We start from the raw sequence: 22,566 nt of genomic DNA, 5'->3' as shown, positions 1-22,566 counted from the left end.
GAAGACATGCAAAACATACTTCCATAGTAGCCATGTCTCAAAAGAAAGCACAGACAAAAACAAATAAAGGAAATGAAAAAAGTATGCTTTGATTTGCTTTTAGACTCCATCAGTTCTTTCTCTGGAGGTGGATAACATTTTTCATCATAAGTCCATCAGAATTGTCTTGCATCCTTGTATTGCTGAGAAGAGCTAAATCATTCACAGTTGACTATAGTGTAATAGTGCTGTTACTGCGTACAGTGTTCTCTTAGTCCTGCTTGGTTTACTTTGTATCAATTCATACAAGTCTTTCTAGGGTTTTCTGAAACCATCGTGTTCGTCATTTCTTGTAGCCAAATAGCATTCCATTCCATCCTTATACCACGGTTTGTTAACCATTCCCCAGCTGATGGATGTCCCCTTGATTTCCAATTCTTCCTCACAATAACGATCAGCAATTATGTAGCACTTTAAAGTTTTCAAAGCCTTGTGCTTGTGTCTGTGTATGTGCATATATGTTGTGTAAACAGACACAAGCACACACATGAGAGGTGCTGTTGTTATTCCCTTTTCTAGATGAAGAAACTGAACTACGTGGAGGCTAGCTCACTTAGTGAAGTCTGATCTGAACCCAGGCCTCCCTTCCTCCAGGTCTAGCGCTTTACACAGATGCCTACCTTTGTGATACCTAGCTCTTGTTGCTGTTGGCATTTAAATTTGTTGAATGTAAATTTTGTGTTTCCCAATATCATACAGTTTTCTTGTAAGGTAAAATTCTCAAGCCCTGTGACAACAGCTGCCCAAGAATGGAGTACCAAAAAATGAGCATAATTTCTTATACTTCTAATGCCTATTTAATGGGGTTCTAACTTGGGACTCCCAGTCCTTCGGGAACAGAGAGAAATTATCAGACTCGAGGATGATGTACACTTCGCGCAGATGAATACGCCATTCACCTCTTTGCACTAGAAATGCGTTAACTGCCTGGCAAATTAAAGACTATTCAGAAAACTCCATTTCACTTTAGTTTGCTAAATACTTATCGAAAGGAGAAAGTGGAAAGCATCCTCTCCTTTTGTAAGTGCTCTTCTAATGTTAAAAATATTTATTGCAGTGGTTTTTCTTCCAGAAAACTGGGTGCAAGTGAAGGAACCATAAACCAAGAAATTCAGCGATACCAACAGTTAGAGTCTGTTGCAGTGAATGATATTCGTAGAGATGTCCGCAAAAAGTTGCGACGATCCAGCATGCGGGTGAGTAAATATTGAAAAAAATTTAAAAAAAGAAACATAAAATATCTCTAAACTCTTAAATATGTTGAAGGAACTAGTGATTTTATAAAGTAAATAAGCATATTATAAACTATGTAATTTCTGGTTCTAGAAAAATGGATTTTTTCTGTCCCAGTTAGGAATACAAGTGTTTCTGTGGTACCTTAGTACCATTATCTCATCCAGATGATATCCCCGCCATTGGCGTTCTCATCTGTATTCTCCTATAGGTCCACCATAGGATCCACCCAACATGGTGGAATCCTTTCTCTAGCCTCTTTTCTGGCATCGCGTGGATACCAATGAGATGTGCGGCCTTGTCTTTCTGTTGTCTTTCCTTCCCATTGTGTTAGCTGCCCCCCTGGTCCTCTAAAAATATGCTTCCTCAGTGATGCCCCTCAGGCCGCATCTTCACAAGCCTTCATTGGAAACATTCTACAACCTGTTTGCAGCCACTCTCTATCTCTCCATTGCCCTTTGGGCCAACCACAACTTTGATTCACCAGAGGTTTGGGTGTCTCTAATTTCATATCTAGGAAAACGTTTGTATTAAAGAGATAGTTTGTGCCAGGATGCAGCTCAGGATGATCCCAAGCTCTGGGCAGTCTCAAATGCAATTGGGCCTACTCTCTCCTTCTTAAGTACAGCCTAAAACAGTTGTGTCTCAAATAGATGTACTAATTTTAATTCACAGCCCTTTCAGCTACATGAATTATTCATGTACTTTTTCCTGTGTGCATTCATTAAGCTCCTACTCTGTGCCAGGTGCCATCTTGGGCCCTGGTGATACAAAGACAAAAAACGAAACCATCTGTGCTCTGTAGGAGCTTGCATTCAGTCAAGGGAGACAACATGTACATATATAAATATATGCCAAATAAATGCAAAATAAACACAAAGTGATTATGGGGATCAGGAAAAGCTTTGTGTAGAAAGTTGTGTTTGAGCTACCCCTTGGAGAAAGTGAAGGATTCTAAGGAAGAGGTGAAAAGGATTGCACTTGAGATGTGAGGAGACAGCCAGGACAAAGGCATGAAATCAGGAAATGGAGAGCAGAAAGGAGTAACACACAGATTCCCAGAAGGGAGTAACGCATAGATTCCCAGGAGACCTCGTTTGGGGCCACAGTGTAGAAGGCGTTCAGAGGTAGGCAGGAGTTTATATGTTGTCCTGGAGGTATGGGGGAGGGAGCTCAAGGAAAGTCATTGTGGCAGCTGTGTGGAGGAGGGTTGGGGCATAGAGACCCCTGAGGAGTACATTGCAATAGCCAGGAGGAAGATGATGATGATGGTCAAAGTGAAGAGGAAGGATCAGAAAGGAGAGATATTGTGGAGGTGTCAATGGCAGAATTTAGTAACTGGTTAGATGTGTAAGTGAGGGAGAATGAGGAGTCCAAGGTAACAAAACTGTAAATCTGGGCTACTGGAAGAATGGTGGTGACCTTGACAGAGGGAAGTTCAGTAGAGAGAGATGTGGCGGGGAAAGATCACTTAGTTCAGTTGTGGACATGTTGAGTTGGAGTTGTTTTTGGAACATACAGCTTAAACTTTCCAGTAAGCATCTGCTTCAGTGACACAGCTTCGGGAGCTCAGGAGAGAGATTGAGGACAGACTGATAGGTCTGGGAGCTGTGGCATAAAGAGTAAAATTAAACCCATGTGAGCTAATGAGGTCACCAAGAAAAGATTACAGATTTACTCTGGCTTATCTCAGCTTGGTCTTTACTACATCGAGGCAACAGCAGCTAGTACAGACATTTCCACTTCATCGTTCTGTGCCACTCACTCTCCCCAGCCTCTCAAGTAGAGGTCTGTCTTCACCTCTTACTCCACTGAAAAAAAATGGGGCCATTTGCCAAGAGCTCCCTCTTCTCCCTTCTTCCTCATCCCCACTCTGTCGGATGCTACATGTTCCTTTACATGACCTCCTAGGATGACATCAAGGCCGGCCCCTCTTCACATCCCCTTGATCCTAACCCCTCCCCCCCCACTGTCTTCTTTAGCAGATTGCCCCCACCATTATCCTCATGCTTCACAATCTTCTCTTTACTTCCCTGCTGCCTACAAACAGAGCCAAGTGTCCTGGAGCCTTAAAAGATTTTCACTACATGCTGTCAGCCTGCCTTTCTCTTCTCCTTTCTCAGTTAAACTTCACAAAGCTGCCTGTTCTCTGTGCCTCCATTTCCCCTCCTCTCTCTTCTAACCCTCTGCAGTCTGCCTTCCAATCTCATCATTCAACTGAAACTTCCCTTTCCAAAGTGATCAGTTAAGTGCCAGTCTGATGGCTTCTTAGTCTTCATCCTTGGACGTGGTTGGACACCTCTTTCTGGGCATATTCCCTCATCTGGGCTTTTGTACCCTTTCTTGTTCTTGTGACAATTAAAAAAGTTCAAGATACATAGTTTCTGGGCAATTTAATTATTTTTATTAATCAGGCCAGCAGGTTATTAACGAAAGGATGGTCATTTGTACTGTCTCTCTTAGACCAAAGACCTAATGGCAGTGGGATCACAGTTTATATTCTCTTTGAAGAAGAGGTATTACTGAGGGATGCCTAATCGCATCTGGTTGGCTAATCAAATGGGAGGTGGGCTATCATGGGGTACATGACTTGGGGCTCTCAAATTTTGATCAAAAGGACATCAATTTCCATATCACCTGTCTTGATAATAGGGAGAATCAACATTTTCCCAGGGGCTGTCTGAGCAAACACCTATTAGCCTAAACCTAGAGTTTCTTTTTTTTTTATTTAGTATTTAATTTTTCCCCAGTCACATGTAAAAACATTTTTTTTAACATCTGTTTTTAAAACTTTGAGTTCCAAATTCTCTCCCTTTCTCCCTCCCCAAGTCCCCTCATTGAGAAAGCAAGCAATCCCATATAGGTTATATATGTGTAGTCATGCAAAACATATCCATAGTAGTCATGTTGTGAAAGAAAACATAGGCAAGAAAAATAAAGAAAGTGAAAGACAAAAAATTTGCTTCAGTCTGCATTCGTACACCATCAGTTCTTTCTCTGGGGATGGGCAGCATTTTTGATCCTAAGTCCTTCAGAGTTGTCTTGGATCATTGTATTGATGAGAATAGTTAAGTCATTCACAGCTGATCATCTTACAATATTGCTGTTACTTTGTACACAGTACATTTGACTTTGCATCAACCCATGTAAGTCTTTCTGGGTTTTTCTGAGAGCATCCTGCTCATCATTTCTTGTAGTACAGTAGCATTCCGTCACAATCACATACCACAACTTGTTCAGCCATTCCCCAGTTTATGGGCTTCCCTTCAATTTCCAATTCTTTACCCCCAGAAAAGAGTTGCCATCAATATTTTTGTCCATGTGGGTCTTTTTTGATTTTTATCTCTTTTGTCATACAGACCTAGCAGTGGCATTGCTGTGTCAAAAGGTAGGGCTGGTTCCATGGCCCCTTGTGCATTAGACTTGGAATTCCTTTTGCTGTCTAATTAAATCTTGGCCTGGGTAAACCTTTAACAGAGATTTCCCACACTGGTTGATTTCTGGATGAGGGAGTAGAAAGGGGTGAAAAACATTAGTCTTAATACAATAATAAGTTATTAAATATAAGAGAGAAATATTCATTTCCGACACTGTTCTCGGCTCTCTTACTGTATCTTCATGTCATGCCCACTGACTTCAGTTATCTGCCACTGTTCTATCCTTTGCCTTCATTTCGCTGTCCATGTTTCGCTTGGTGATCTTCACAGCTCCCATAGGGTTAGTTATTATTCCTACACAGATGATGCTGAGATCAATTTTTCCAGCACTTGTTTCTCTCCTGAGCTGTTTATAGTCACACATTGCCAACTGCCTCTTGTGTATCTCAGCCAAGATGTTCTGTAGGCATCTCAAACTCAGTATTTCCAAACAGAACTCAGCTTTTCTCCTCAACTGTCCACTCTTCTGAACTTCACCGTTACAGCTGAGGATACCCCATCCTTTTGTCCTCCCAGATTCCCAGCCTTGTTTTCATCCCCATTATTCCCAAATCTTGTTCTTCTGAGTCCAAAGCATTTCTTATAGACATCTGCTTAGTCCACTCTCACAGCCGCCGCCCTAGTTCTTCCCTAGATCAGTGAATAACTTCTCTCCTCGATTTTGGCAGTCATCCCTCTCCATTCCCAGTCCACCCTCCCCTCAGCTGTCAAAGTGACTTTCATAGATGGTAGGTCTGTGTCACCCTCTTTCTTCTCTCTCCTGCCTTGACTCACTCACCCCTCCTTGCATTCGCACTGGTCCATCAGGGAGGTTCCCAGATGGGAGCAGCCACATTGCTATGACTTGGAGCCCTAGGGGTCACCTTGGTTTGAGGTAACTATACTTTTACCACTCAAAGCTGTAGCTCTTCAGCCCCTACTGTACTGTTTCCAATTTAATTAAGTTGCCCAAAATGACATCATCACCTTATTAAGACACTATTAAATAGACTATTAGACACTATTAAGAGACAAATAGACACTATTCTTTCTTAATCAGAAACCTTTACCGAAGAGAAAGTAAAACAAGAATAATCACAACCTAGCATTCCCCCCTCCCAAAAACAAGAAAAACCAAAACCTGAGAATTCATAGCGCATTAAGGAGATTAAAAATGAGAGGAGGACATTTTTTATTCACTTATCCTGTTACACATTTTTTTTTCCTTCTTCCCTAACCCGTATCCTGGGCCTCCAGGTGGTATATTGTGATACTGTTTGGCTTTGCTGATTATATTTGGGAATTGCCCTGTATTGTACTCTCATCAGCTTTTCACTTGTTCATTTCTTACTCCTAAGCAACTGAACCTTCCCTCTATGAGTACAGAATATGATTCCTGGAGTATTTCTATTATAACAAAATTCTGCTTCTTGGAATACAGTGGAGTCATTGTGTCATAAAACCTATAGTCTTCAGTAACCATCTTTTTTTTTTAATTTTTAAAAATTCGCAATAATGTATTACAATGTCTCTAATTTATCACTGGTTAGTGTTGAAAATACTTAATAAGTAGAATTTCATTTTTTGTGTTAGAAAAAATTTTTAAGTAATCAATAATTTACAGAAATGTCATTTTTTTTCTCCCTTTTATCAGGCTGCTTCCCTGAAGGACAAATGGGGTCTAGGCTATAAACCCAGTTATAGCCGGTCAAAAAGTATCGCTGCTTCTGGACGACCACCTCTTAAAAGAACAGAAAGAGCAAGGTAATGCGTTGAAATACATGAGAAGAATTGATGCTAATAAAATTGTGTCTCTAATAATAGATTATTGAATGTGAACTGTGCCCTCCCTTCCCCTCTTAAAACCTCTTGGTTGTGCTCCAAGTAAGGGAAAGCATAATTTTTTTTTCAGATGAATGATATTAGATAAACAACAGTGCTGGGGTTGGTTACCAGATTTCAAATTGAAATTTATACTGTTACGTATCAAGTGCAACACGACCTGGAAATGGGTGTTTTAAACTGACTGGCACCAGAATATCTAGTTCAAGAATAACCTGTGTTTAGTTTATTGAGAGAGATCTGAGGAAACTCTGATGTATTTTTAGTCTTTATGTCTGTCTACATACATACATGCACATACACAGTTATTGATATATATATTAATCTATCTCAAAGGAAAACTTGTATATTCCTGCAATGAAATGGTAAGATTAGCATCCTTTTTTTAAGTGAAGCAAGTATGGATGGTTTTTAGGCTGGCTCTACAAAATAACAAGGTTTAGCATGATGTAAAGAGCATTTGGGATTTTATGATTTAGTTTCTAATTTTTGATCCATCTCTAATTACTATTATGACCATGGGGAAGACAATATTCCTGGTTCTTTGTATCCTGTCTATAAAAGGAAGTGCTTGGGCCAAGTGATCATAAAGGTCCCTTCTAAACCAAACTTTCTCCAAGTGTCCATTTATCGTTGCTGAAGTAATAGTAGCAAAATGAAATCAGTGAATGATGCCAGTTTTGAGACCTAGAATGGTAATGTAGTTACCTGTACTTAGTAAATTTCAGATATAAAATTATAATATTTAATTTTCTCTCTTTTATATTTGGCTTACAGTTCTCGATTGGGAGAAAATGAGGAGCTCCCAGAAATCCGTGTAGATGCAGCATCTCCTGGACCCAGAGTAACTTTCAATATCCAGGACCCAGTAAGAGAAATCTTACACAGTATCTGTTAGAGTCAGGAACAATTTGACAGCTTTTGATAATTTCATTGACAATTTAAAAACAATTACAGGCCATTTTAAGAGGCACTCAACAGAGTATAGGCCAAAGGTTCTCAGACTTTTTAAAATTCACACAAATCAACTTGGACCAATATCCTGCAGTCTATATACCTTACCTGTTTCCGTTTGTTAACACCAAAAAAATAATTCACTAAAATTATTGAGAAAATTGTATTTGCTTATGGCAAAGTGGGCTTTGGTTGCTATGAAATATCACAATTTCTTGACAGAAACACAAATAAAGTTTGTTATATTATAAACTAATACCATGAGATATTGGCTAGAAGACCATGAATGCTTCTTAGGAACACTTTGAAAACCAATCTGTGTTAACTACTAGTTAGCAAAAGTTTTTTTTCAGTTGATTAACTTTTCTTTTAGGTAAATATCCACTTCAGGCTATGATAGCTTTCTGCACAATTGTATTTGTATTATCTGTGTTGTCATACGTTAATGAGTATGTGACTTTCAGAATATAGATCCAGATGAAGAGGTAAAAGTTAATTCATGGTCAACATGAATGTTGTCCAAGTGACCATCCACTGCATGTAAGAATTGAGGCTAGGATCTTTGTTTCATTCTGATCACCATGCATTTTATGAAGTAACTGCTGTTTTCATTTTATGAGTTTTATTAATTTTTTTCTTTATCATTTTAATTAAGTCGAATAATACAGTTTGGGGAAATGCACAACAATCCCGATGGCCAGGGGAAGTGTATTTTAAGGTACCGGTAAAAGAACACGAATTATGCTCTAAAGCTAATTACCTTTCCACAAAATCTGTTTTCAAATTATCTTCCTCTTATTTCAGACTACACTCGGATTTTTAAAAAAGCTTTACAAAGAATTTTAAAATTCCTCTAATCATTTCATGTAAATGTGACACCATGTATAATCTGTATAATGCATACACATAGCAAAGTACTTAACAGCTTTTTAACAAAATTTAATTTAATATTTTAATACTAAGCATTCCTCCTTTTAATTTTTATAATATACAAGCCAGGAACTTGAACAAATACAAATTTGGAACCAAAAAGTGGGAGCAAACTATTATCAGTTTGCTGGATACCTTACAGTATATAGACCTGCCTATCATCACCATCACCATCAACATCACTAAATCCTTCAACCCAAGGTGGAAAAACATCCATCTGTAACTTAATAGATAAGCCCTTGGGAGTTGCCTGACCCATACAGAGGTTAAGTGACTTGCCTAGTGTGTCATGTAGCCACAATAAGCATATGTGATAATAGCTATAATAATAAATAAACATTTATATAACACTTACTGTGTACCAGGCACTGTGCTAAGAGCTTTACAATTATCACTTCACCTGATCTTCACAGTAGCCCTGGGAGGTAGGTGGTATTATTATCCCAATTTTACAGATGAGGAAACTGAGGCCAGCAGGTGTCACATGACTTGCCCATGTGTGTCCGAGGCTGGAATTGAAATCAGACCTTCCTGACTCCAGGTCCAGTGCTCTATCCACGGTGCCACCTAACTGCCCCTTGTAAATATCAAAGGTCAAATTTGAACCCAGTTCTTCCTGACAGTAAACCCAGAATGTTATCCACTACCATGCTGCCTTCTATACTAATAATAAATGTCACAATACTAAATATAACCTTTAAAACAGACAAACTTTCATCATATAGAGAGACCTAGCAGGAGAATTTAAAACAATGTGGGACCAGAACAGTGTGTCATCACCCTCATCCAATATGTTGAATAAATCTACCGAAGATAAACTTACAGCCTAATAACTCTTTTTTAATTATAAAGGGCAGCTATCTTCCTTACCCACTCAATATATTGTCCACAGAACATTTAAACATAAAAGAATAATAGCCAAATAGCTAGTTGTACTCTGACCATTTTATTAACTCCAGCCATCAGTCAACCATAAGAGATTAATATTATGTTTAAAAGAATAATAACAGGATATAGACTTGTCCAAGAAAAAGTTTTTAATTGAACTCCATCAAAAAAGATGAGAACAAAATGAGTAATGGTTAAGGAAATCCATGGCATCGCTATTGCCTGATCTGCTTCTCCAGTTGTCCTAAGAATGCTCTTAGTGAGGTTGAAACATGACTCTTCCCTTTTGTCTGATAAACTAAGTGAAATCATACAGCTAGCTATTACAGGGTAAAAAAACAAAATGACTATAAAACCCCACGGTTAACAGCAGGAAAAATAAAACAAAGTGTGTTTAAAAATTATATCAATTTAGAACCAGGAGAGACTTTTAGATATTATCTTGTCCAATTCAAATGTTACGCTTGAATCATAATATATATTATCATAGATATATATTTACATACACACATTTGTATATGCTTTATATGTAATATGTATGTATCTGTATGAGATTATGTATTACATATATAGGGTATCCCAAAGATCTCAGTGTAGTTTTAGGATTTAACAGTTATGTAGACATAAAACACATATATACATATACATATATGCATATATACACGTGTGTGTTTGTGTGTATATCCATCTCTCTATATCTGTGCACATGCTTATGTATATAAAAGCCTCACATTTTAAAAAAAAATAAATTCAGACCATAAATAAAAAACTCAAATGAGCTACAAGAATTTGTTGAGTCTGAATAGAAGTACTGGTTCAAGATTTTGCTTTTAAGTAGAAGTATGCCCCATTTGAAGAACATAACATGCAACTAGCTAAACTCAAAAATAGTTAATTTAATGATTTGTATGACAAAAGCTTTCAGAGTTCTTTTAAATAGTGAGCTTTCAAATGAATATAAAACATGATTTTGTAGTACAAAAATGCAAATTTAGACTTCCATTCAAGAGCACATATCTCTTCTAAAGTGAGGCACACCTGCATATGAGAATGGTTTGAAATCACAGTTATGCCCATCTACCATTTAATCATCAAAAACTTTAAATGCCATGGAGCACTTCAGATTTCTAATACAAATGAACATTTTGAAGTTTTATAAATATTAAATTACACAACTACTTGACTACTTTATCGTTTTCAAATACTGATTTTATATATACCCCAAAACACTTAAAATTAGTATCATAAGATTACTACAAATTCCATATAGCACTGCATGCTCTTCTTTCACTGATTCACCCTTCTGTATTTCTGATTTACAAGTGATTATATACTTACACTGTTGCTTCTGCATGTCTTAACTTTTGCTTTGGTTTAAAAATTAGCATTTTCCATTTGTCATTTATGTTGACATAAGGCGGATTTTCAGTCCATTTACTTCAGAATGCAGTGTTTGTGTCTTCCCTTTTTAAAAATACAGTGTCCCAAAAGTTGTAGTGCAGTTTTAAGCTTTAATAAATATTAAAGATAATCCCTGTTAAATTGAGTCACACACGTGCATGTTTGTGCATGTATGTAAACACTCATTTCATGGATTCATAAATCTGCTGGATTTTGTCTGATCAAATTGAGGAACTTTAATTTGCAGAGATTTGTCATTGAGAAATGAGATTCACTTTAATAATTTCTCTTTTTACCATAAGTTTCCTGAGGAAACAGAATTGGACCTTTTGTCTGTAACCATTGATGGACCAACACAATACTCATCAACCAGCGAAGGATCATGCTCAGTTTTCAGTTCACCGAAAACCCCAGTAATCTTCTCCCAAGGCATTCCTTTCCAAAGTGAAGAGGGGAGGCGGGATGACAGTTTGTCTTCTTCCAGTGAAGATTCCGAAAAGGATGAAAAGGAAGATGACCACGATAGGGAAAGGTTTTACATTTACAGGAAACCCTCGTAAGTAATTACATGTCTATTTTTATTTTTCAAAAAATATTTCTAGCATTTAGGGATACAGCCCTAAACCTGTTTGTGAAAATGTGAACGTGCAGATGCATAGTTAACAGCATTTTGTGGATGTATTTTGTTGATTGCCTGTAACTTTGCTGAAGCTATTAATTGTATCAATTTATCTTCTCATTCCTTAGGATTTTTTAAGTAAACCATCATATAATCAGCATATAAAGATGATTTTCTCTCCCTTTTGCCTATATTTATGCCTTCATTTTCTTTGTCTTATTGCTATTACTGTAACTATGACAAATAACTCCTGTTTTTAATGGAAAGCATTTAGTGTTTTCCCATTGCATATAATGCTAGCTTTTGGTTTTAGATACTTTTTACTCTATTTTAAAAAAAAGATCCTTCTTTGCCCATACTTTGTAGGGTTTTTAGCATAAATGAATGTCATTCTCTATCAAAGACTTTCTGTACTTCTCTTGCTATCAGTGTGCTTTTAGATTTTTCTTCTAATATGATTAATCATAATGGTTTTCTTAATGTTCACCTTTTCAGCATCCTTAACACAAATACAACCTGGTCATACCAAATCATTGTTGTTGTTTTTCAAATAAAGTGCTGTTATCTTTCTGCCAGAATTTTATTTAAATTTTGTAATCTATTCAAAATGATAATGGCCTATAGTTCTCTTTATCTGCTTTCTCCTTCCTTTGTTTAGAAATTAAGAATATATTTGCCTTATAAAGTGAGTCTAATAAAACACTCAGTTTTTGAGAATGATTGAGTATAAGCATTAATAATTTTTAAGTAATTAATAATCTAGGTATAGGTATTAATTATTCTTTAAAGAGTCTTCTATAAAAATCCATCTGGACCAGAATTTTTTTGTTTTTTGGTAGGTCCTCTGTAGTTAGTTCATTTGTCTTTTCTGAGATTGGATTATTTAAGTGTTATTTTAGGCACTTTCTATTTTTGTATATAAATGATAGCTCTTGACAGTTTTCAATGTGCCTAGCCAGTTTCAGACTCTCCAACTAGAAGGAATACAAGAAATGTGATTATTTCCGGTAGCATAAGTTATCCCTAAGCAGTATAGATGTAGTTTCCTTTTCCCTCTGTTGTAAATACATAGATTATTAATATACTTTAGTTTTTATGTAAACCATGAGAAAGGCTGATTTTCTTTTCTTCACTCTATACACTTTGACCAATCTTATAGTTTCTCATCTTCCCTTCAGAAAGTGGTCCATACTCATTTGTCACAGAACCTGCTAGAAGTGACCTCAGAGGCCATGTAGTCCAAGAGAAAGCCAAAAGTCAAATGTAATGAGCAAGCATCATCAGACACAAACCATCCAGACATTGGGCTCAGCACTCAGGACATAAGTAGAATGAACAGAACAATCCCTAGTCCAAAGAAGCTCACATTTTAACAGAAGGGATGGTTTGGGAGGGGGGACAGGCACCAGGAAAGGCCTGGTAGAAGAGGATGCTTGGGACGAGAGGGATCCTCTCAGGGAGGGCATTCCAAGCACTGAGGGCAGCCACTGCAGAGCCACAGATGGGAGATGCGGCAGCATCTGTACAGAACAGAGAGAGGGTCAGTTTGGCTGGATTTCAGAATATACATGGGCAGCGGGAGGGGGCATAGGTAATGGACAGTAAGGCTAAAAAGATAGATGGGGACCAGGAAGGGGAGGGCTTTAAATGCTAAAGAGAGGAGGTTACATTTTTCCATAGTGGCAAGGGGGAGCCACTGGAGTTTATAAAGTTGTGTCAGATCTGCCCTTAAAGTAAACCACTTTGGCAGCAGTGGGGACAGGAATGGGGAGAGACTTGAGGCAGGGAAACCAATTAAGAGGCTGTGGCAAAAGTATCAGTGAAAAGCAGTGAACACCTAAACCAACAAGAAGATTTGGCGACTGATCGTCTCTGTGGGGTGAGCAAGAGTAAGGGTGATGCCATGGTGACCAAGCTGAGACATCTGAAGGATGGTGGTGCCTTCAGCAGAAATAGGAGCATTTGGAAGAGGAAAGACAGGATGAGTCTAAGATGTCTCTGGGACATCCCATTTGAAATGTCCAGTAGGTGATCAGTCTGAAGCTCAAAAGAGAGCCTGGGCTTGGATACTGTTGACTGTAAGTCATCTGCTCTGTAGAGATCATTAAACCCAGTGGTGAGGTGAGCAGAAAAGTGACTGTGGGCACGAGAAAAGAGAAAGCAACAGGACAGGTGTTATTGGCCTTTGTAGAAATGTGGCACCAGCACTGAGCACAGGAACTACTGACATCTGATGGGACCAGGGCAGAAAAGAGCAGGGCTTTCACAGCCAGAGTCCTGATGCTTCCTTGCTTATTGCCAGCTTTTTGGCTTCCAGGTCCTATAGTTGAGTCACTGACATTCTCATCCTCTAAAGTCCCCGATCTTTTTCACAAGAACTGCCATCTGGTCATACCTCCTCCTAAATTATATTTGTGAAGGTAACTATTTGGACCTCAAATCAGGATTATTTATTTATTAAATTTCATCTTAATATGCACACTAAAATATTACACTATTTTATCTATTGCTTTCCATGAATAGGAATCTTAGTAGTCTTAGAATGGTGCTATTGTGGTTCAGTGAATTTTAGTTTATATGAATTTGTAAAATATATATGTAGGAAAATATTAACACTGTTCACTGTAATATGTTCAAATATTAGTTTTTAGAAATATGTTATAACATTTAGTTTAATGAGTGAAGTTAATGAGTAAATGGGTAATTTAATGAGTAAATGTTCCTTTGTAGCCACACATCCCGTAAAAAAGCAACAGGCTTTGCCGCTGTGCATCAGCTGTTTACTGAACGTTGGCCGACAGCCCCTGTCAACAGAAATCTGAGTGGCACAACGACAGAGAGAAATATTGACTTTGAACTTGATATCCGAGTTGAAATTGATAGTGGAAAATGTGTCCTTCATCCAACAACCCTTCTGCAAGAACATGATGACATGAGCCTGAGAAGGTAAGAGGCCAGGGGGAGGAGAACACTTGATCCCATTCTGCACTGCCTTCACAATTTCATCAAATGAAGGGGTTTGCCCAAATTTAATGTTTTAAACACAAATTAAATGTAACTGATTCTTATCATTCAAGTTTGTATACAATGGTGTGCAACATTTTATGGCAACTTGAATTCATATAGCAATTTAAATGGGTGCCATGAATAGTCCTCTCATTGGTGATTTTAATAATGTCCATACTTCTGGAAATAATGTGAATGAGTGTAGTCAGCTTGATTTATCTTTACTTGTTGGAATGGCTTGGATGCTGTTGCACATGAGAATGCTATCCTGAGTGTCTTGGAATTTGGTAGTTCGGTTGTGGTCTTGAATCTTCAGGAAGGACTGAGAAAAGACTATCAGATTTGGCAGCTAAGATATTGTTGAAAGAGCAGTGTCCATTGAGTGATGGGGTCGGAAGCCAGATGTTTCAACAATCCAGCTAGCAGCTTCTGTGGGGGTGTAAGATCCAACCACAGCCAGCACCCAGAAAGCTGCCAACAGCACAGGTTCTTTTGATCTGCTTTAATAAAGAAAGCTACGTGAAGGGGTTGACAAGCTTACTTTAATTCAGCGTACAAATATCAGTCACTTAGTTCAGGGGAGAAGGCCAGCACCCTGAACTTCAGAGCAATGTACAAACAAATTATAAACATCAACAGACAGACCCAATACAGATTCATAGTTACCAACATCTAGGTTCAGCCCGGGAGCTCAGAACAAGGGCTGGCCCAGAGTCACACTGGCCACCACTGCTGCGGGAATGAGCTCCAAAGAACAGACAGCCAACCCCTGGTTTTTATATCTTTTCAGCGTCAGGGGTGAGTCACACATGCGACTCACCCATGTGACCTAGAATCATCACAAAGAGGCTGACTTAAACCCACGTGGTCTGAAAGCCTCTGCTCTCCCAGACATGTAAACTAGGCCCTCCCTGGAGTTAGCTCCACTTTGGGCCCCACCTTAGTTGCCAATCCACACCCACTAAGGTTTTACACATAATAGGGGTTTGGGCCTGGGGCTTAGCACCTAGTAAGGCTCAATAAATTACTCAAAGGGAACAAAAGCCAAACTCTTCAAGGGCACTTGTTGAACTAAGTGCTAAGGAGCCCATTTTTGGTTACCAACACACCAGATCCCAGAGGTCCAAGAAACGAGTGAGAGGAAAAGAAGTAAGCCATCAATGGAGGCAGTCCTTTTTCTAGAAATGTCACTGTGAATAATAGCAAACGAGAAAGAGTTGTGATAGTTGGAGTTCTCAATAGGGGAGGTGCTAGAATTTAGGGGGATCAGGAAGACTTCCTAGAGAAAATGGGATTTTAACTGGAGCATGAAGGAAGTGAGGAGAGAGAGCAATCCAGGCATGAGGGACAGCCAGACAAAATGCCCAGAGTCAGGAAATGGAGTGTCCTGTGTGAAGAACAGTGAGGAAGCCATGACATGAAGGGGAGTTTGTTAATGATCAAATGGAGATTCCAGAACACTCCATCTAAAGTGGGGGAAGAGGGGACTGGGGTATGCCCAGGGGAGTGAACAGGCGATGGTGGCCACAAGGAAGAGATGTGGAGTTTGCTTACCTAGTTTGTGATTCTGTGTCACAGGTATGGAAAGAGTGAGAGATTGGAGTTTGCTAGCCATAGGCAGTCTAGTACCTTTGGATGATGGCTCTCACAGAAGGGCAGTCATTCTTTTTCAAGTGTTAGGGTGCAGGGGCTGGGCTGGGCCATAGACTTTGAGAGCCTGATGGCCAAGATAGACGGCCTTTAGTCTCCATAGCTTTCTCACAGTTATTTAAGCCTCCGCCATGGGCCCAGTTCCCATGATGTCATGGCATACCAATCCAAAGACGCTGATGAAATTTTCTTTTTCAAATATCTTAACAGTTGAATAAAAATACAGTTGATTTATTTTCACCTTAGAGGGTAGTTTTAGCCTAAATTTTTCCTATTTATTCATCAAAAATAAATGTTAATGAACTGTTTGCTTCACATAAGATAATATCATAATTTTCTGTCAATAACAAATAGTGTATTTCTGTCTGCAGAAGTTATGACCGGAGTTCCAGAAGCTTAGATCAAGAATCCCCCTCGAAAAAGAAGAAATTTCAAACAAACTATGCTTCTACAACTCATTTAATGACTGGCAAAAAAGTGCCATCGTCTCTTCAGACAAAACCCAGCGACCTGGAGACAACAGTCTTTTATATCCCCGGAGTTGATGTAAAGGTGAAAACATGTCCTCGTGCTGAGAAATGAGATGATAACGATGTTTGTGGTCTCCCCTGCCCCAATGTGTATCCATGGGTTGATAGTAAAAGTGGCGTTCATACCATCTGGTTTTCTCTCATTAAGTGCTCTCCATCCTCCAAGGAGCCTTAGAATCTGTCATTTCTGCCATTTTTACTGTTTACTTTTTCCTAAGGAAGTGACATTTGGCAGGAAGTAGTTGATAACTGGAGGAATTTAACAGGTTTACTGGTGCTGCTTTTCTGGCTATGTGAGTTGAAGTAAGAGAACATTCCAAGAGAAAGGATGCTGGCTTCTGCTCATCATGTGGCTGCCTTCTGTTTCACACTGGTTTTCACACACACACACACACACACACACACACACACACACACACACACACATTTCCTGAGTTTCTGCTGTGGGCGAGTGCTCTACCTGGTGCTGAATATGCAGACATGACAGCTAACTGAGAGTCACGCGTGTCTTAGAGTGGAATGAGATTTATACAAATCCTATTTTTCTGGTTTATATTGTTATTCCAAACTTAATATCAAATTCAAATGCCGGTAGTAGTATAAATAAAGTGAGGAATAAAACCTCTTTTTCTGGGTTTTATTAGGACTGTACGAAGAAGAAAAATAGTCCTACAAGTAAAGAAAATGTGCTTATTCATCAGGGAAAACAGAGTAATAAAATCCTATCTCTTCAGTGTAAATGGAGAAGGGAATCTGATGTGGTTTCAGGCACCTTAGTTTAGAGCGTCACTAATTAACTGTCACACGTGCAGAGGAGGAACAGGCTGGTGGCGGGGGAGGGGAGTGGAAACCAACCAGCTCTCAGCAGGATGAGTGGATAGAACTAGAAATCTTCAGCCTGAAGAAGGAAGATTAAAAAGAATGGTAGTCATTTGGGGGAATTTGGAGGGATGAGGACTTTTCAGGGACAGAAAGATTTCTTTTCAGATCAGATACTGGTTGAACTAGCAGACATCCAAGTTTCCAGACAAGATGCTAACCAAGTGACCTCAAAGGCATCCTTGGTTTTTATTTAGTTTTTGGCAGATCTCCCAGAGAGGAGATGCCTTCTCCCCACATGGATCAGGATTTCTCTGCCCCTTAGTCTGGGTGAGTGCCCAGGGACCTGAGCGTGACTCCTCAGAATAGTATGGAGGTGTTGCCGATGGGACTTGAACCCTTGTCTTCCACAACCTCTGTTCACTGCTCTGATTATTGGAAATAAATGGAATTTGAGTTTCAAAAGGAACTTTTTTAAAAATAGCCTGTTGTCCTGCTCTAATAATCAAAGAAATGAAATCAGTATTTCATACTTAGCATAATATAGTGCTCGCCTTAACCCCGGAAGCATTTATCTATAGAATATTTACGTCCAAAGAAAATGAGAGAAGAAAATGAACTGACGACCAAAAGTGACCCAAAGTATGAGAAAGGAAGCTGTAGGCCATAGCTCAGCACCTTCCTGTGGAACGGCTCACATGTGATTTGCTGTCCAGTCCCACTCTCTAAATCCTGCTTAGTGGTTGTGGTACCTTGCAGCTGACCAGCCACATTCAGCAGGAGGGACATTCTAAAATGCCCCTAGGCTCAGACATGGCCTCCACCCTGGCCACCGGGCTTCACTTTTGGTGTTAGCAAGGAAGGCACTGGGATAAACGTGTCAGATGATGGATCCTAACCCAGCCTTCTAGATGAACAGCCTTCCCGCTAGCTAGGTAAGGCTCATCCTGAGACTGGAACTGTGTGAGCTAGGAAGGACCTTAGCAGCTGTCCCACGCAAGATTCTCCTTCTGCAGATGAAGAGAGCAGGCCAAGACGACGCAGGTCACAGGCATAACTGATGGCAGCATTAAGGCCCAAGGTTTCCCACACTCAGTCAAGGACTTTCTACATCATTATGCCTGAATATTTTGGCTTAAAGAGCACATCATTCTATGCTCATCTCTTTTTGCTTGTATATCTTAAAGTATAAGACTATTAACATTTTGATTAGGGAAATTTTAGTTTTTAAAAAATTATGGTACAAGGAAGATTTCACTGTAGAGAAAATTGTTACATAAATTAGGCCCTAAGTTTTTAATCAGGCCCTCATCTCTGCCTTATTTGACTTTTAAACTTATTTGTTTTGAATGCAGCTACACTACAACTCCAAGACCCTAAAGACTGAGTCACCAAATGCTTCCAGGGGATCCTCTTTGCCAAGAACCCTTTCCAAAGAGTCCAAGCTGTATGGTATGAGAGATAATGCCACGCCTCCTCCTCCTCCTCCTCCTCCTCCTCCTCCTCCTCTTTTACCTAGCACTTTCCAGAGCAAGACTAACACCTTACTTCCTCCCCAACCCCCACCTATTCCCTCAGGTACTGAAGAGGCATGTGCTATTTGTGTTCATGGTTTTTTTTTTTCTTCCCCATCACCTGCTTTGCTCTAGTGTTTTTTCCTCACAAAAGCTGACGATAAATTGTCACCGACTTAAAAGTGCTAATTCTTAAAAATCATATTCAGGATTATAAGCTCAGTATTCCTTTGGCCATTCTTCAGATTGACAAGCTGTTAGCATAACGCCGGTCTGAATAATAGACAAAATGACAAGTGTCATTTATTTCATCCCCTACATGTTTGTGTTTGAATGATTGATGAAGTCAGGGAAAGTTGTCCTTTAAGGAACCTTTGACTTTGTAATGTCTTAAAGAAGGCCCATAGTAAACGCGACTTCACAACAGGTGAGGAATTTGAGAATGGGATGAACGTACCTTTCCCTACTTGGGGCCATTTTTGTTCTCTGGAAATCAGATTCTGATTTCAAAATAGATGATTGGGAAGGGGAATGAGCATCCCTGGGTAGATCATCCTTCAGAAAGAGATGAGGATGAGATAAATTTAAACAGCTTACATTTCTGTAACAGTATGCAATTACAAAACACACTACATACACAAATGATGGCGGCCTATGTAGGGAACAATTAAGAGACCTGCCCAACTAAATTCTGCATGTTAACTTTGTTAAAGTTAAACTTTGAAAGGTTGGACAGGCTAAGTCAGGCAGAGAAATTTCGGTGTTGTGTGACCTAGCCAGTCGGCAAACATCCTTCCTGTGTGAAGATCCCTATGCTAGATGTTGGGAGTGATATAAAGTTTAACTAATGATCCCAGCCTACAGTCTGGTGGATGATGAGACACAGAGATAATGTAATATTTTGTCCAGTAAGTGAATTATAGAGGAACACTTTTCAGCTCTTGAGTGAAGGACTAACTTAAAGAGAGCCATCTTTGAACAGAAAGATGATGACTTGGCTTGTATTCCTGCTGAGCTGGAGGAAGCAGAAGTGGAGGACTCCTCCAGCCATTCAGGAAAAAAAAAAATCCTGGCATACAAGCAAGAACTCAGGCCTGGAGGACTGAGTTAGGATTCATCATCATTGAAGACGCGGTCATAAGAGTGAAGAAGTGCCCTATAGAAAGAGTAGCGTGAGAGGCTAGGAGGAAAATGGCCAGAAAGGGAACCTGAAAATAGATCAGTCTGCTGGTTAGCATTTATTAAGCCCTTGTTAGGGACCAACCACTGGCTAGCCATGGCTAGAAAGGCAGCAAGGAAGTAGCGTCTCACACAGTATGGAGCGAGACAACACGTACGTGGATTCATACAGATGGTTTCATCCTTCCTTGTTTATTTGCTTATTGTCTTTAACACGTACGTGGATTCATACAGATGGTTTCATCCTTCCTTGTTTATTTGCTTATTGTCTTGTATCCGCCAGGAAAATAAATGCTCCTGAGGGAGGGGTTATGTGTGCAGTTGACACAACTTGACAACTGATTGAATGTGAATGCTAAGGAAAAGGGACAAACCCAGGTGACTTGGAGATAATACTTTCCTCTGCCTTTGGGGGAGGGTCTTTTAGTTGTTCCAACACATTTCTTCTAGATTTAGTTCCAGATACCTAAAAAGGCATATTAAGTACACACTCTGCTTATAGTCTTCCTTTGCCATTTATACATTTACTACAATCAGTGATGATTTACTTCACCTTCTGAGGTGGAAAAAGTAATTAAAGTTGGGAATTAAACCAAAGTATGTAACCTAGAGCAAGTAGGAAGAACCATTGTGTTAGGAATTGTTGATAATCCTTACATTCTAACATCATCTTGTCATTTCTTCCAACATACTGTTTTATCTTACCACTTTATTGTGTTACTCATGAGTAAAAGTGGTCCTTAGTTATTAGATGGTTCACTGTATTGATATGTATCTTGTAATTGTGACTTCTCTAGCAATGAAATCTGTGTTTTTACTTTAATGAAATGATTTCTCAAATATGATTAAATATGTGAAACACTTACAAATGTTTCAGCCAAAGGAAAAGGAAGTGGAGGAGTGAAAACAGCGAAATTATATGCCTGGGTCGCCCTCCAGTCACTACCAGAAGAAATGGTAATTAGCCCCTGTCTGTTAGATTTTCTGGAGAAGGCCCTCGAAACCATCCCTATTACACCAATTGAAAGAAATTACACTGGTAAGCCACTTGTTCTCTCTTTTCTATCTCTGTAGAGATGGATTTACCTCTGAGTTTTTCCCCTTAATTACTCTGCTCACATCTACCATCATATAGCTGGAAAAAAGAAGTAGATGTCATCCAGCCCAACCCTTCATTTTACAGATAGGGAAATTGGAGTTCTAAAAAGCACTGGGGTTCCCCACTAGAGGGCTCCTGCCACGTTGACATCGAACAATGAATGACTCCTGGCATCCGGCCAGCCAGCCAGGTCTCAGTCCATCAGCTTCTATTACCATTTCATCTGTATCTCTGCATCTTTGCCACAAGATTAGTACAGCCAAATGCTTGACCAGACACTTAGCTAAAATCTAGGTAAGCCCTATTCATGTTGGTAAATGTCAGAGAAGGAAAGGAAGGGAGTCTGCATGACCTGTGCTTGTTGAAGCTGTCAGGCTGGCTCTGGTAATCACCAAACTGCCTTTTGAGACCTTCTCCAACCACTTCTTTCATTACACGTTCCAGAATTTTTCCAGGCATCACAGATAAGTTCCTTGGCCTACGTAGAGCATCCTATATCGAGCCCTTGTCAGATCCTAGTCATAAACGTCTGCTCTTTTTATTGCTTCTCTTTTTTAATGGTATTTAGTGAGCAAAAGCCTGGGACAAGTTGCTGTCCAGATATTTATTCCTTTGTATTTGACGTTCTTTGGACTTTTGCACAGGTTGATAAAATAGCTGCTCATCATACTTGAAAGTGTTAAGGGAGGAAGAAAGGGAGCAAGCATTTATTAAGTGCCTACTGTGTGCCAGGCACTGCTCTACGTGCTTTACAAATATCTTATTTGATTCTCACAACCACCTTGAGACTGTTATTATCCCCGTTATACAGATGAGGAAACCAAGGCAGACAGGTTATGTGAGTTGCCCAGGGTCACATAGCTAGTAAGTGTTCTGAGGCCTGATTTGAACTTAGGTCTCCCCAACTCCACATCTAGTGCTCTATTTGCTGTCCCACTGAGCTCCCTCTGGGGCATTGTCCCCAAGGAGGTCTGACAATGGCAGAATACAGTGAGACTCCCACCTCCCTACTCCTGACAGCTGTGCCCCTCTTGATGTAGCCCAAGATCAAACGAGGCTTTTTGATTTGCCACCTCAACTTGCTGCTTCATAGTGGGCTTGGAGTCCACTTAAACCTCCCGATCTTTTTCAGAGCAACTACAACCTGACCATGCCTTGTCCACTTTATACTTGCAGGGTTGAGGGTTTTTGTACCCAAGTGCATTTTCCCTATTTAATTTCATCTTATTAGATTCAGCCCCATGATCTAGCGTATTGAGATCCCTCCCAGCCGCAGGTTTGGTAAGCATGCCACCTGTACCTCCATACAGATCACTGATCAAGTCTTGGGAAGCACCCGGCTCAACCCAGAGACCTGGGGCATTTATTCCCTTGGAGTCTGCTTCAGATCACTTTGAAATTGAACCCGTAACAATTGCTTTTAGAGGCCTGCCTTTCAAACGGTTCT

General features: G+C 39.6%; 1 protein-coding gene across 1 annotated transcript in view; it reads left to right on the top strand.

The window, feature by feature from the left end:
- Positions 1-22,566, top strand: part of KIAA1109 (KIAA1109 ortholog) — a 211,491-nt gene that overhangs the window by 159,742 nt on the left and 29,183 nt on the right. Inside the window, exons 63-70 of the mRNA XM_036763063.1 lie at positions 1,112-1,235; positions 6,343-6,452; positions 7,308-7,398; positions 11,006-11,259; positions 14,053-14,268; positions 16,350-16,530; positions 18,683-18,779; positions 20,898-21,059. Coding sequence (XP_036618958.1) covers positions 1,112-1,235; positions 6,343-6,452; positions 7,308-7,398; positions 11,006-11,259; positions 14,053-14,268; positions 16,350-16,530; positions 18,683-18,779; positions 20,898-21,059 — 1,235 coding nt within the window. The remainder of the gene's footprint in view (positions 1-1,111; positions 1,236-6,342; positions 6,453-7,307; positions 7,399-11,005; positions 11,260-14,052; positions 14,269-16,349; positions 16,531-18,682; positions 18,780-20,897; positions 21,060-22,566) is intronic.

This window comes from Trichosurus vulpecula, chromosome 6 (genome assembly GCF_011100635.1).
Source record: "Trichosurus vulpecula isolate mTriVul1 chromosome 6, mTriVul1.pri, whole genome shotgun sequence".
NCBI classification, from domain to species: Eukaryota; Metazoa; Chordata; class Mammalia; order Diprotodontia; family Phalangeridae; genus Trichosurus; species Trichosurus vulpecula.
This window is presented reverse-complemented; position numbering and strand designations above follow the sequence as displayed.